The 15,709-nt window shown below is 51.1% G+C and overlaps 1 protein-coding gene across 2 annotated transcripts; it reads right to left on the bottom strand.

Annotated features, from left to right (window-relative positions):
* Positions 1-1,061: 1,061 nt before the first annotated feature.
* Positions 1,062-15,709, bottom strand: TTI1 (TELO2 interacting protein 1). 2 transcript variants are annotated; one of them, XM_063404496.1, is made up of 7 exons: positions 13,275-15,709; positions 12,619-12,810; positions 11,695-11,840; positions 10,725-10,865; positions 9,137-9,341; positions 8,371-8,458; positions 1,062-2,492 (listed from the first exon to the last, which is right to left on the bottom strand). In XM_063404496.1, exons 1-7 carry the CDS (start codon positions 15,553-15,555, stop codon positions 2,258-2,260), a joined length of 3,288 nt encoding a protein of 1,095 aa, XP_063260566.1. In that variant the 5' UTR covers positions 15,556-15,709; the 3' UTR covers positions 1,062-2,257. The 2 variants fall into 2 exon arrangements, with proteins under 2 accessions (XP_063260566.1, XP_063260565.1); XM_063404495.1 differs by having other exon boundaries at positions 11,695-11,837; positions 12,613-12,810; positions 13,275-15,706.

The raw sequence follows: 15,709 nt of genomic DNA, 5'->3' as shown, positions 1-15,709 counted from the left end.
GCCCCGGGTGTGGCAGTCCCCCAGGGTCCTGGCTGGGTTTGTGCACAGAGGAGGTGGCTGGACACGGCTTTGTCGGCTCTGTGATCTCAGGGAGGGTGGCTGGAGTGGTGGGAGCCAGGGGTCCCCACCCCAGAGTGCCGGGGGCTGCTTGGTGGATGGCAACTCTGGCAGGGAAAGCCCTGGGCTTGTGAAGGGGGCTGAGCTTAATATGCAAGTCACTGCTGGGGAGGAACCAGCCTCATGAAAATGCCATTTCCACACAGTCCCTCTCCCAGCCATTATCCTGCTTCAGACAAAAGCAATTTAGTCAGCCTCCAATAAAGCAAGGGCGATAACAAAGCTGAGAGGAGCTGACTGTGACAGGCAGGACAGCCTCTCCTGCCACCAGCACCTGCTGGCTGGTGCTGAGGTTGTGGGGAAATTCTCTGAACAGCACCGTGAATCACAGGTTCTGGGTGGGTGTGTCTTGGTGTAGTCAGCTGTGCCAGAGCCCTGGCTGGGTGATGTAGCTGGTTCCTGGGCACTGGGCACTGATGGGACACTGCTGCCCTTGAATCACAGGCCTCTCCCTGCAGGATGGCAAGCCTTGGCATGGGCAGGCTGGCTCCTTGGAGTCCCCACCACAGCACAGCTGAGCAGAGTGAGGCTGGATGCAGCATCTGCACCTAATGGATGAGTTTTGTCAAGTGCTACAACAACCCAGAAAACTGCACCAGCCCCAAGGGCGCTTAGAAACCAAAGACAGTATTTCACCTCCCTGCCTGCCCTGTCAGAGCAGCTCTGAAGGCTACTTTGTATAGAACCCAACCAGCGTTAAGCGCTGAACAGATATTAAAAAAGAGTAAAGCTGACCTGCAGCCCTATCCTACTGGATAAAAAGCCACTGACTCGTGTTTTCCCTGGAGAAGAAAACAGGAGAAAAGCCTGAATAAAACCAGAGGGACAAGGGGAGGTAACTTCAGCTGAGGCATGTGGCAGCAGAGGCAGTGCCCTTGGGCCCACCAGCAGGGACTTGTTTTGGATGTTGACCCAGGATCCCAACAGTGATGCACAAAACCCGCTCCATGTAACAATCTATTTATTGCTTTGGTTTTTGTATTTCTGAGCTTGCTTCCAAATATAGTCAAGATCTGCCCTTTTGCTTCACTTGCATAGATCTTCCCCGAGTGGCAGGAAGCAGCCTGCTGCCAGGAGCTGCCCCGTGAAGCTGAGGGATCTGGGAGCAGCTGAGCAAGGCAGTGCCTGTGGACAATCTCTGCAGCAAAAGCCTGGGGATGTGGGAGCTGGAGATCAGGGGAGAGGGCCCTCAGCAGGGGCAGTGAGCTTCCCCAAAGACAAGTCATCCTCTGCTCACTGTACCACATTGCCCCTACTTTAACAAACTGTGGCACTGCTGGGTGCCACGGTGCTCACAGGCACTGTCTGACCACGGACAGACACAGGGCTGTACTGGGGCACAGGCAGGTGCTTCATCTAATTCTCCTTGGGATGGGGGTTAGAAATGACCTGACAACCGTGATCTGGGCATGGGAGAAGTTGTAAATCACTCCCAGGTATAAATCAGGGCTGCCTGATTCTCTACAGAACCTCATAGAGAGTGAGATAGAGAACAGAGCACGTTTGGCTGCCTCCATCTGGTCTCAGCAAACTGCAGCTGTGAGGAGCAGCCCTGATGCTTCTGAGAGGACACGTTGTTCTTGCCAGTAGCATAGGTGAGGAATTTATTGGAAATGCACTTTAACTTCTCAGATTAATTGCTTTTAAAGAGAACAGGTTTATAGTGCATCCCAAACAAGATTCTCTTCTGGGAAGGGTAAAGGCCAGAAAAAGCTTTTGCGTTGAGTTGTCAGTCACTGTCCAGCTAAGAATGGGAGGGATCATCACAGCAGTGAAGAGATCAGAGAGGTGTGGGGGGTGCTATAGGGGCACCCTCACAAGGATCAAGGGTTAGGAAGTAATTTCTGGAAGATCACTCACTCTTCATGCTGAAGAATTTGGAATAGATGTGCCATTTTCTCTGCTATGGTGCTGATGAGGCACAAGTCAGGAGGAGTCAGGGTCACGTACCCACCTCATCCTCAAACACTGCTTCAAACAGATAAACCCTCTGCCACGGGGACAGTGTCTTGGCCAGTGCCCCAGACTGGGCAGCCCTTCCTTTGCCCCTGAACCATTTGGGTCCTCAGTGATGGCACTTTCCCAGGTGAGCTCTGTCCTGGTGGTTCCTCTTTCCCATCCCAGCTGCTGTGCAGGTCTGTCAGGAAGGAGATGCCTCCTGTGTGCTGGTGCTGGGAGCCGTGCCCTCCAGCTGCTGCAGCCTCTGGAGCAGGAGCAGCACGTTGTCCGTGAGCTCGTTCCGTGGCCGCCCCATCCCGCCGAGCTTCACCGGGCGCAGGCTGGCGTGGGGGGGCTCGTACCCCTCGGGGCACCACACCTCACTCAGGAGCAGCCAGGTGCTGTCAGGGTCCACGTGCATCAAGTGCAGGAAAACACTTTGGGAAACAGGAGGAAGAGAGGAAAGAAGTGTAAGGACAAGGCTTTTTGGTTGGCACCCAACAGGGTTATTAAGAGCTAAGGAAAGCTTTGATGCTGTTGGAAACCTCTGGCAGCTGCACAAATCCAGGTCTTTACAGAGGGCAGCCAGTGCCTCCCATGCCTGAGAAAGCAGCTCTGTGTCTCACAGCTAATGGCACGTGGGAGAGGAATATTTATGATACCACACACTCACTTATGGACATCAAACAAGCAGCTGGTACAGAACTGACCCAGGCTTGGTGCTGGCACTGTGTGAGCTGGTGCTGGCACAAGTGTAAACCTGCCTGTCCCACATGCTGGGGAGGTGACTGTGAGTGACTGCATGTGCTATGCATATCTGGGATTTTTTGGGCAATAGCTCCTGCAGAGATCTTGGGAGAAGTTGTCTGTGTTGTTCATCACCCTCTCTGTTTTTTGGAGAATTAACCCATCTGGGCTTCTCTGCCTTTCCAGAGGTGGCAAACCCAAGAGTATTTGGAGACAGCTGCCCAGGCTGGGCCCCAAGGGAAACTCAATGCTATATTTGAGGGCTTTTTGCTCAAGTGAGATCTCCCACCACCCCAAGTCCTTATTAGCTGCCTCCAAATATTTGTTGTTCTGCACAGACCTTTCACAAAGCAGGATTTTAAACCAAAACCAAACACAACCTTCATTAACCACAGAATGGAGGAAAAGAGGAATCACAACTTCTTCAGAAGATTTACTGCTGTGTTGATGGTTTTCACTTTGCATTTCCATACCTCAGTAAGATGGGATTTGCCTTTCCAGCATGCCCTTCACACAGGGCTCCAGCTGTGAGCTGCTGGGACACAGCTGCTGCTGAAGAGCAGGAAGCTCAAGTAGTGAAAGAGCAAATGCTGATTTGTGTGACCTACACTTACCCATCCCCTCCTGCCAGTTCTCCCTGCAGCAACCTTTGGGCTTAGCTACATCTGTATCAGTGTTTAATGCACAGAAGGTTTACTGGGCTTAAGTGGTATTAAACTCTTCTGCTGTGCCATGAACAAAATTAGACTGGAATTTGCAAGGCCTCTTCCTGAATGGTGCTGAGTGCTCTGTGAGCACCAAAGGCACTCAGCACTCACCACACTTATGGTACAGTTTTCCAAGATCCCCAGTAAAGCCCAGCCATGTGTCTTCAGGTCTCTAGTTTCCAGTGAAATCATGGAGCTGTGAGGAGAGCATCTGCCAGGTCAGGTAATGGGAGAAGGAATCCAGTAGGTCTGTCTCTGCTCCCCCAAGAAGCACAGGACTGAACTCCCTCTCTAAAAGCAAAGATCACTTGCTACAAAAGCCACACAAAATCCAGATCTGATTGCTGCCCAAATTTCTCCTGGGAGTGCTTTCATCCCTAAAGTGAGGTTGCTTCCAATGTAAAGCAGGAAGAAATCCCTTTGAGAAGCTCCCCTCTGAAAGGGAGTGCAGTGCCATGGGTAACGTGAAAGAGAACAGAAATGAGATGAAGGTAGAAGGCTCCCTCTCCTCTTCACAATAATCCTGTGGATGTGACTTCTTGCTCATGCCCAGCCAAGGCTGTTGCTTTGCCTCTCTGCCATTAACACCTCCCCTGTCCCCCAGTGCAGGTCTCTGAACAGCAAGAGGGGAGATGTCACCACTGAAGCTGTTGGCAGTGTCCCCTCCCAAAGGTGCTGGCGGTGCCTATCTGCCTGCTCCAGAGAAACCAGGGGGAATGTGCTCTACAGTGATAGCTGGGCTTGGCAACAGCTGCCTCAGCAACACAACCTTTTTTCTGTGGGTTGGCCAGATGCAGGGGAGCTCACAGGACTCCTCATTCCTCTGGCTTTGCTCCTGCAGCTCTGCTGACTGGAAGGGGAGGACTGGCCCCCTCATGCCAGTCCAAGTGAGGGGCTGGAAGGGGCAGGGTATGGAGCTCTCACTGCTGCCATCCTGGCTCCAGCTCTCCAGACAATGCCCTGCCTGTGCCCTCAGCTTGGCTGTGACAGTGGGAGCACATGGCTCTGTGTGCCAGCAAACACCAGCTCCCAGTGGTTCCACCCAGTTTTCAATGAGCTGCTGCTGGTGGGCAGCTGCAGAGATAATCCTCACTCCTTATGGCTGGGATGGGAGCAGGCAAGGACAATGAATTGCTGTGAAGTGAACATGGAAATGGGGAATATTGTACAGAGGGCTGCTGATCCCCAGCACACACACAGCTGTAGCTCTTACACTCACAGCACAGACACTCTGCTCTCCAACCTCTTTCCAATCAGTTGCTCCAGGGAGGGCGACCCTTAGGGATTATCCATACCCTGGAGGACTCTCTGCCTCTGGTGCCCATAATGGCTCGAGGCTCTGATTATCCCTGATAGCCTGGAGTGCTCTGCAGCTTAAAGAACAACTTGACTTTTACATTTTCAAACTAACTCTGGGATAGTTTCCAAGCAACCTGTTTCCATAGCAAAGAATCCTGGGGTTAATCCAAGTTTGTTTTCTGTTGTTGCCTTATTCTTTTTTTTTTCTTAAATATAACTTTATTGAATTTTGCCTTGAGCAAGTGGCTGTTCTGATGTGCTTCAACCCAGCCTGGGAATGACAGCTGACAACGAATATCCAACAAACCACACAAGCACACCAGAAGAGATAAGCTGCATAATCAACCCTGGTATCAAAAAAGGTCCCAAAATAGCTCATATTTGTCCCAAGTGTGCTAAACTTATTCTACTAGCACAGAGCAATTTGGCTATTCTGTTGCCTTGTCTTTCCCCAAGCTCCAAGCAAAGCCATGGTAAGGCTTCTTGGCTTCCCATCCCTGCTGAATGCTTAACTGGATACAGCCCACCATAGGCTTTGGTAAGAACTGAGGAAATTATTTTGGCATCTTAGGGAAAAAAAAATCATTCCTATCCAGATTGCTGACAGAAGGTCATGGGCTGCAAACATATCCTAGGAATTAAGTGTCAATTCCAAAAGAGTGACTTGAAAAGGAAAGAATGGAAAACTACTTGTCAGTTTGACAGGGGCCAGTGACAATTTCCTAATCTCTTTTCTTTCAAGGTTTTATTCCCTGAAGTGAAAAGCTTGTCAGGGATGATGCAACTTCATATATTGATGAGAAGCTCAGATTTACATATTGTGACTTTGAGCTTCCACCATCTCTCCCAGTCTTGTTCCCAGTGGTGAGAGCCCAAATACCCCCCCTTGCCCAAGTCTTTCTGGGCACTTCCCCACCCTTGCACAAGCTCATCTTCTTCAATGATGGCAAAGACTTTTCTAGGTTTGGTCCTTTGGTGATTTTGCATTTGGTTTTTAAAAAAGCTTTGGATAATACTCTCTTGGAATACTCTCAGCAGTCATCTTCTAGTAAAGCCTATTGTTATTGTCCCATTTTCTCTTCCTCAGATGTCCTGGAGTTCTTTTTTTCCCAGCATCTAGTTTTGCCTGTTGAGTATTGCATGAAGCTGCAGTTACAAAAATCACTTACTCCCACAGCTTCATCTAATAAAGCTACAGGGCCCCATAAATGGGATTAAGCAGACTCCTTGGGGCGTGATAACATCCCTGGATGATAGCCAAACTCCCTTTTTTTTTGTGTGTGTGTGTGTGGCTCAGGCACCTTGGCCAAAAATTCCTGCTTAGCCCTTTGCACGCCTACAGAATCTTCATGTAGTCAGTGTATGATTTTTGGAGCTACAACTGACTTTGCAAGTCCTGACCTTGCTCTTGACAGGTCACAACCCATCAGTTGAATAACAATCCTAAGAGCTGAGCAAAGGCCAGTTAGTATAAATCACCATGGCAAGCTGATTCCAAACATCCTTTTACCTCATATGATTTCTGCAGTGATAAAGCTGAGTTATGTGACGTACGCTGGCGCTCAGGCTGGGGCTAAGATTAGTTCTGGTCTATCTGTTTTTAGAAGCATTTAAAATGCAGAATTTCTCATGTATCAGGCTGATAACACCGCCCTTGCTTAGATGGAAAGGGCCTTATGTGTGACAGCCTGTGTCAGTTTGCAGGATTACTTTCAGGCACATGGAGAGCAAGAAGAGCCAGAACTTGCAGGAATGTGGTGGTTCAGCAGCTGGAGAACATAAATGGAAGGGTGCCTGAGAAGTGACTCTTACCCTGATACAGGAGCTGATTGTTATGGTCCAAAGCAATTTTGACTTTTCCAGGCTGAAACCTCGTATCAGGGAAATACACTTAAAAGTGAGTGTGATACGATGAACTCTGATACACCCAGGCTCCAAGAGCAGGGATTGCACAGGACTGAACTGAAAAAATTAAACTCAAAAGAAACTCCAAATGCTGCCATGTCTGTAGTGTCAGGCCAGGCATGGTGCATGCCTCAGTGCACACGTGTGTCTGGTCAATGGAGTTACACAGGAGACAGCAAGGGCTGCTATGAGCAGCTTGGTTCACTGACATATGTGATGTATGTTGCATCAAAAACATGGGGGGAAGAGCAAAACATATGGCATTTCCCCCTTTAAATATAATAAAAGTAACATACAGGAGAAAAATCCTACTTGCCCTGAACTTTGCTGCCTTTTTGCCTCCAACAAGTGAGCTCACTTCACCATAGAGCTTCCAACAGGGCTCATTTCATATTCCCCCTACCCCTGCTGTTGGGGGGAAATTGCACAGCTTCTCAAGCTGCTTGGTTAATGATTTAAAAGCTTCACATTCCAAATATCTAGATAAATCCTGGTGTTCTGCTTTTCATCCAGCATTGCTTGCACAGACTGAGGCATTATTGCATTAAGGGGATGCACTCCCACAGCATAGAGCCTCTCTGCAGAACAAATGCTGCTGGAGCCTGCTGTGCTGCCGTGAAAGCCTCCAAGGTAAAAATAAACCTGCTCCCACCCTCGCAGAGATACAAACAAAGGAATGCTCCAGCTCGGGAGAGCGCTGCTCTGAACTGCTGCCCAGCCACACAAAGCCCTTCACACCCTGCACCCCCGGGGGCCTGTGCTTTGTGAAAGGGAACGGATGGGCTGCACTTCCCTTTCCAGCAGCCTGCCCTGGAAATCCGACACCGCAGAGCCTGCGGAACCTGCTGGTTTCCCCTCCCCTCGGGGAGGGCAGGGCTGGCCACACAGGAAGGGAGGGGGGCTGGCTTTCACCCCCATCCTTCGGCAGAGGGGCTTTCTGATTTATGACCCCTGTTCTGTACCTGGACTCGTTTTGTCTCCTGAAATCTCTGGCCTTGGTTCCAGGTGACAACATATGACAATAGTGATTTCTTATCCTGACAGCACAACATGCTGAGCAGGATTTTGTACACCAAGCAGCAAAGTATGCCTGTCAACACTTCCTAGAGCTGGAGTGTGTTCACCTAAACTGCCTTTGCTCTTTCAGACTCTCCCAGCCTTCCCAGAGCAACGCTGGTGCCAAGACTGACAGCTTCCCAAACAAACTCTGGTTCCACCTGGCAGAGCCTGGGTTGGAGCCCAGGGAAAATGTAAGGATAACAGGAGTAAATCTCCCAGCCTGCAGGAGGTATTAAGTGATAAAATACAAGGGAATGCCTGGCACATCCTCTTCTATAGCTGTCTTCCCTCTGCAGTTTGATGCCACCAGTGGGCCAACAGCTTCAAGTATTTGGTTAGGAAAAAGCAAGTAGCACATCTTCCCCTCTGTCCCCAAATGCACTGCGAGATCACCTGTAATGTCTGTGCAAGCTGACAACTGACCTCTCTAACTCATTTTGGGGAGTAAATGATACCACAGAAAACTTCCATGAGAGGCCCTGTTGTACAGGACTTGAACGTGCTGGAAGGTGGAACTGGAAAGGTGCAAAAGGATCACCATGCTCCCTCTGTCCCCACTGTTTGTACACCCAACACACTTGTATTTAAGAGACATTACCTCTGGGCAGCTTCTTGCAGTTTCACAGGTTGCCTGGCACTGAGGTAAATCAGGCAGGCATCTGCCACTTTATTCAGGTCACTCTCGCCTGCAGAAATGGAACAGGAAAGAAGGGTAGGAGGTGACCTCCTCAGCAGCTGCTGCCTAATGGAATCAGCTCCAAATTGGCAGCAGAAGCTTCAGAGCCTTTGAGCTGTCTGACCCAGAGCTCTTCTGACCTTGCCTTTTAAGCATCTTGCTGCAAAGCCAGGAAAGCAATCAAGGGCACTGAGAGGAAAAGAGCAACTAGCCAGCAAACCTTCTCCCTCATCAAAGTCAGTTCCAGAAATTTCACTTGGGGAGAATTTCAGAGTTTCATTCAATAGAAGACTGTGATGTGCTGGATTTAAAGGGTCCCTCAGAGACAAGCCCACAATGGAACCAGTCAGGCTAGCCAGAAGTCTTATCTGGGCTCCAGTTTGTCCAGTAAGAACAAACTGTGGCCCAGTAGGCCCTACAGCAATGCAGGGACTCTGTTCCATACCTTCTTCTCATCCACAAGTGGGATGAGCAGTCAGATTTTGCATCTGGTGGGAACCTTCTCTCTCATTTGTCTCCTGGGGAGAAAAGAGTGCCCAGCACCTCTTTACAGAGCTCCCAAACAGAGTCAGGGTAGAGAAGATCAGGAAATCAATTCCCTGGGCAGCAGGAGGAGAAGCAGCAAGTTGAGAGCAGGGAGTAAAGTCTGGCAGAGACCCACACAACCTGTGCTTCCCCTGGTACTCACCCATGTCCAGCCTCTCGCAGAGAGAGCCCAGGCCCTGCAGCACAGCCAGCTGCAGCTTGAAGGCCAATGTGTGGCTGTACACAGGCCCAGCTCTGGCACTCACGGGGGCCTGGCTGAGGAGGGAACTGGTCAGCTTGGGCAGGACATCTTTGGAGAACCTCTGCCTCAGGAAGTCCCCACACGTTTGACCCAGGGTACACAGCACCTAAGAGAGACATCAGTGACAGGGGGCAGTGCACACACTGGCCTGGGAGGAGCTCAGTGAGCCACTCCAGCCTGGGGGATTCAGACATTCACTCTCCCTGGAGAATTGTTTTTGCATTGTAATCTGCTCCAGTTTCCCCATAATGAGAAGATGGTGGATGTTTGAGAGGCTGAGTGAGCTGCACCCTGCCCTGCAGTGTCACCTGGCTGACCTCCTGGCCTGCCCTTCCCTCATTAGCACAGTAAAGGTAAGAGAAGCTGTGCAGCCTTACTCAGAATTAGTGGAGGAGTCTCTGATGGAAAATGTCATTAAATATCATTATATCCTTAAATCTCTTTTGTGGTGCAGACAACCCATCTTTCCAAGCACATCAGCAAGCAGAAAGGCCAAGTGGCCACAGAAAAGGGCAACCAACACTACTGAAGTGTGCCCAGGATCAAACTCAACTTGAGTAGAGAATGGCCCTAAATGCATGTAAAAACAAAGGGGATCCATGTGGCCAGAACACTGATCTCTCTTTTGGAACTTCACTGAGCTCATGGTCTCAGTGTGCAGGACTGAGATGATTATGTTCTGTTTGCTTTACACTGATGTGACACTTCTTGTCCTGGAATTTAGGCAGGAAGACACTTTGGGGGGAATTAATATACAAAACTCAAGCTGGGTGCAAATTGTAATGATGACTTGAACTTTTCAAGAGTTAATTAGTTTTTGTACAGCAATCTTTACCTCCTTTTAGGGCAGGCACATGAAAGGTATGGCTATTCTGAGATTCTAGTGCATGGCTTCTGGAATTTGGGGAATCAAAACTCTCTTTACTCACACTGAAGGATTCTAAAATGAATCTCACTCTGCCCAGCAGACGAATTCCTCTGCAATGCTGGGGCTGGCAACCTCTGGAAACATGCTTTACTGGCCAGCCTGTGAGTCAGGAGTAAGGAGCCAGCTGACAGCGTCAGGAGCTCTTTAATAATGTCATTACAGGGTCAAGTCTTTATTCAACCTCTCCCCTCCCCTGCCAATGCCTCAATAATGAAATGTTCCCCTATCTTCAATCTGAGACTTCCAAAGAGGATGCTGGGACTGTGTCTCCACAGTATGGTGCCCCTAACAGCTGCTCAGGCTGTAGAGCTGTTTTTCTCATCCCTGCAGTAACCACCAACATTGCTGCTTCCCTCAGGAACAGCAGCGAGGGTTTACCTGTGGACAAGCTGCAGTGAGAGTGGTACAAACCCACCACAGCAGAGCATGGTGACCCCATGCTCCAAACCACATTTAAACATTGCTGCAGGAGCTTGGTGCTCCCTCCTGAGCTGCAGCACTGCCTGAGCCCCTTCCTGCCCAAGCCCCAGCTGGAAATGCTGCTGGCAGTTCCTGCCATACCTTGAAGGCTCTCAGCACTGCCAGAGGGTCGTCGCTAATCAGGCGGGTGACGAGAGCTGGCCAGACACGGTGAGCCATGGGGAGCAGATGGTTTCCATGAGGATGCAGCACGGTTACACAGAGCTCCAGCACGTCCAGGACCTGGGCAGGAGGGGAGGGAACACACTCTGAGTGCTGCAGTGCCAGGCATTCAGGTGGATCCCAGCATCACGTCAGGAAGCCGGGAGGAGGGGTTGAACGGTGAAGGGTGCAGTTTTACTGCAGCAGGAATGGGGACAACTGAACAGTGCTTAAAGATCAGGCCTGTTTGGAAAGGGACAAGCACTGCAGTGACACAACCTGTGCTGGGTAGAGTTCAGCTGGGAGTAGGGCAGGATTCCTGCCCTGATCCCACAGGCTGAGCTGCACACTTGAACCCCACTGCGGCTGTGGCAGCAAGATCACCTGGCAGAGCTGGGACTGCTGGGATGAGAATCTGGGTTATGCCTCATTTTTCTGTCTTACTTTGCACTTTAAAAGGAGGCCACCTTCAAAGGGTTTTCATAATTAGAAAAAAACCAGGCTTTTAGCCCTGCTTATCATCACCCCAGCTACTTCAAAAACATTCATCAGCCTGTGCACTGCAGCCTGAGGAAGGGGGATGGGAGGCACAGATGGGAGAAAGATGCTTTTGTTTCCTCCACCAAAGGACAAAGTACAAGACTTAACTGTCGTGAGCATCAAGGGAAAGTGCCCAATACAAAGCTACCCTTAAGATTCTGTTCCCCCTGGCTGCCATTCCTAATCCAGAGTAGTCCCAAAAAACCGATCTCCCTTTCTTTTGCCAGGTTTGGAGGATCTGTCCTGCTCGAGCATATGGCAGCACAAACCTGGGGCTGGCAGGGAGCCCAGCGTGCATGGCACACACGCTGACGAGCTACCAGCCCCTTCGTGGGCACCATCTGTCCCCTCAGAGGTGGTGATCACCGACCTTCAGCCGCACCCGGAGGCTCCCGTCAGACAGCAAGTGGATGCACCTCTCCATCACATCCCTGGCCAGCTGGGCATGGCTTGGCATTGGAGCTTCTCCTTCCATGTCAGAGCTGGGCTCTGGCTTAGCAAGGGGAACCTCATCTGGAAGACAAAACCGTTACTGAAACCATGAAAATGACTTGAGAGCTCTGGGAGACCACAGTGCCCACCCACAACCACTCTGCAAATTCCTGAGTAAGGCCTTTGGTGTTTTTTAATGTGCTTAGATATAGTTAAGCCTATGAGTTCTGTGAGTTAGTGTCAGGTTCAGTCAAGAGTGTGGGGTTTGGGAATGTTCGCTTTCTTTACTGGACAATGCAGCTGGTCTGACATTTGCAGATTCTTCTCACCATGGACTTGTTTCCCATTGATTTTTATTAAAAATGAAAAGCCTGGGTATTTAAAGATGAAGTATTTAAAGGTCAGGATTGCAGCACAGCCCAGTGAAGACTAAAAAGTTCCCTATATGAATGTCTGCAGCGCCTGCCAAGGCCAAGTAAGAAGGGAGCAGTGGCATCATTAGCCAGGAGAAAACAGTACAGAGATTCCCAAGGGAATGTGAGAAAAATGAATAGGATTCTGGAAAGGGAAAACCTCAGGTCCTGAACCCAAATGAATTGTTACAAGGTAAGAAAAAACACAGTGTGCTTGTGTCTTAGAGCTGGAGAAGCCTTGATCTGGAAACATTTGGCTCCCCCACTCAAACAAAACAAAGTGAGATCACCTAAGAGCACTTTACATGAACCAAGGTCAGCCCAAAGAAGACCTGAGACTGTCAGCCTGGTCCCAAGGCCCCCATGTGACAAAAGGACACCTTGGAGGACACAGTCTCTCTGCAAGCTGCCCATGGTCCTCTCCAGCCATGCACAGCACTGACCTGCCTCCTCCTCCTCCTCCAGGTCAGGAAGATCACCCTCTGCGATCTGCTTCTGGCTGACATAGTCAAGGAAGAATCGTTCCACTTCTTCACTTGTCATTGTCACCTCCTGCTGCCCCTGGGACCGAGCCCTGCTCTGTCCCTTGTCAGTCTGCCTTTGCTGGTGTTCCTCAGCGCTGGGCATTCCAAACCACTGCACTGCAAAAAAGGAACTGACATGTCACTGAGCAACCACGATCCCCTCCTGCAAGTCAGCAAGGTGCCATGGGTTCCATGAGAAATGAGATAGTTCTCACACCTCATGGGACTGCACCTGACTGAGGCACCTGCTGTCACATCCCTGTCACCTCCTTGACAGTATGGGAATGTTAAAAAGGAATACATGCCATGTGCTCCTCCAGAATGCTCATGGGAGCAGTGAAGCCTTTCTTTCCCAGCCACTAAAGGCCATGTTCCTGTGAAAGGCTGCAGGCCAGGCAAATTGGAGAGAGAAACTACTGGTGATCTTTGCTTGAGCATTGCCTCAGCAAGCAAAGCACAGTGGCCATCACACTGTAACACTTTGGCTACCTGGAACCTCCCATGGCAAGTGGAAAGGTCCAAGGCATGTACCCTTAGTGACAGCAAGGCTGAATCACACAAAGTAAACATCGTTTTGGTACCTAGAGCAGTCATGACTGAGTGGAGGACCCTGAGGAAGGTGGAAGCCTGGCTATTGTAAGACTGATCTAGCGCAGACAGAACATCTTGGATTACATCTTCTATCAGTGGCAGCAAGCTGGCATCCGAATGCCTCAGCATCGTGTCCAGGACCTGGGACGCACGTGGCTGATATGCCAGGTGGCGCAAATTCAGGGAGATCCCATTCACCAGATAGTCAGAATTCTCATTAATCAAACGCTGCACCGAGTCGTAACCACAGGCCTCACATATGTCCGCCAGTGTCCCCAGGGCTGTCTCACTGATGAGCAGAGTCCTGTCACCAGCCTTTTCCAGCACAGGGTAGAGAGCTGACAGCAGCAGCAGCCGGAACTCCTTCCCAAGGACTGCAGCAAAGCAGCCCACGCCCTCCAGCTGGATGCAGATCTGCCAGATGTTGCTGTTCATGGTGCGGGTTGTGACTGGGGGCTCTGGGGACAGAAGGAGAGCGCTGCTGGACGCCCCTCCCGTACGGACAGCGAGTCCCGAGTGCTGCCCTGACTGCTCAGGGCTGCCTTCCTCTGTGTCAATGCTAGTGACCAAATACCAGTTTGCCTGGTCCATGTACTCATCCAGAATGGACGTTATGGACCCTTTGAGATCATCCACGTTTGGTGGGACTTCCCTCTCCCGCAGGAAATCCACCCCCACTCCAGCAGCTCCCGTGACCACCTCGTTGAGGATCATGGCTGCCTGCTTTCTGTACAGGCCAGACTCGCTGTACAGCCCCATGAAGTGATCCACAAGCAAGTAGATGTTCCCGTAGTAGCCAAGAACACGACACACTTGCTGAAGGAGCTGGAAAACCTTCTCCTCCGTGAAGAAGCGGAAGTATTTCTTCTGGCACCTGCCCTTCTGCACGCCCTGCTGCAAGGGGCCTGGTGGCCCAGAGCGCCGCGCCTCCACTATCTTCACATCTGTCATGTCCAGCTCCAGAACCTGCACCAGCGCCTTGGACAGGCGCTGCAGGTGGGACATGGAGTTGAGGACAATGTTAATCTTGGGGCCCAGCAGCTTCAGGTAGCCAAGCAATAAGCTGAGTGTGGAAACCTTGCCCGTGTCATCCTGAGAGTTCATCAGGCGGGGAAGAGCTGTGGCAAGGGAATGGAGGTTCTCAGAGAGGACATCAGCAAGAGCCCTGCTCTGTGCCACAATCCTCTGCTCTGAGATCTCTTGCAGAACTTTGTTACATCTGCTCTGAACTTCGCTGTTTTCATCATTAACCAGCCCAACCAAGGCCTTTAAGAGGTCACTGAATGAGTTCACCAGTGACTGACTGCAGTTCCTCAGTAAGTGGTGGACGAGCTCTACCAGCTCCAGTCTCACCTTCCAGTGGGGGTGAACTGAAGAAGATTCAACCACTTTGTGCAAGAGAAGAGAGAGTTTTTCAGCAGTACTTTTAGTCCAGTCAGGTCCTCTGTGGATCATTAGCTCTGATATTTTGCTCTGTTCCACTGGTAGCTTTTCCTTACTCTTTGGGATTCTGGCTAGCTGTTTGTCAGCCATGACCAAGCCAACAATCAGATAAAAGAGTCTGATGGCAGAAACAGTGGGTTTGTGACCTTGTTTGATGTCTCCAGTAATAACTCGAGACAGTGTAATAGAAATCCCGGGCAGAAAAGAAGCAAACAAATCTCCACATTGCTGTGCCTCGTCCTCATCCAGGTGTCGGTGCTCCTGGCAATCACACTGCAGAACCAGGACCTGCAAGCACTCCAAAGCAGAGATCTTGATTTGCTTTGCTTTTTCTTGCTCTGCAAGTGTCAGAAGCAAAGACACAGCAAATCCTAAGAGCGGAAGGGTGGAAGGTTGGTACAGAGACAAGATAACATCCCCATAAGCCGAATGCATCAGGGTGTGGAGTGCCTGAATCACAGCCAGCTTCAGCTCCTCGGACAGCGGGGCGGCTTTGCCCGAGCTGGGAGGGGGAGCGAGGCAGGTACAGAGCTCAGAGAAGAGCTCCTGCAGCAGCTCCTGTTTCCTCACGCACGTCGCCGCAAGCACGGAGGAGATGCACTGCACCAGGCTCTGCACCAGCCGCTCCTGCTTGGGCCCCGGCACCCGCAGGGCGAAGCGCAACGGGAACAGCACGTACTCCTGCAGCTCCTGCAGGGCCGCGCCGCTCACCCCGGCCAGCTGCGCCTGCAGCTGCCGCACGTTCTCCACCGTCTGCGCCCGCGTCAGCTGCACGCAGACGGGGCGCAGCGCCCCGAACGCCGCCTGCGGGGTGTCGAACACGGCCATGCCGGGGAACCCGCCCGGTGCCGGGGCCGCGCTGGGGCCAGGCCGGGCTGCCCTGAGGCTGCCGGAAGTGACGCCGCGGTACCAGCGCCACAAAGCTCCCGCCAAGTGGGGCGGGCTTTGTGAGAAAAGTCTCGGACGCCCGCAATGCGCATGC

This window comes from Prinia subflava, chromosome 8 (genome assembly GCF_021018805.1).
Source record: "Prinia subflava isolate CZ2003 ecotype Zambia chromosome 8, Cam_Psub_1.2, whole genome shotgun sequence".
Classification (NCBI taxonomy): Eukaryota; Metazoa; Chordata; class Aves; order Passeriformes; family Cisticolidae; genus Prinia; species Prinia subflava.
This window is presented reverse-complemented; position numbering and strand designations above follow the sequence as displayed.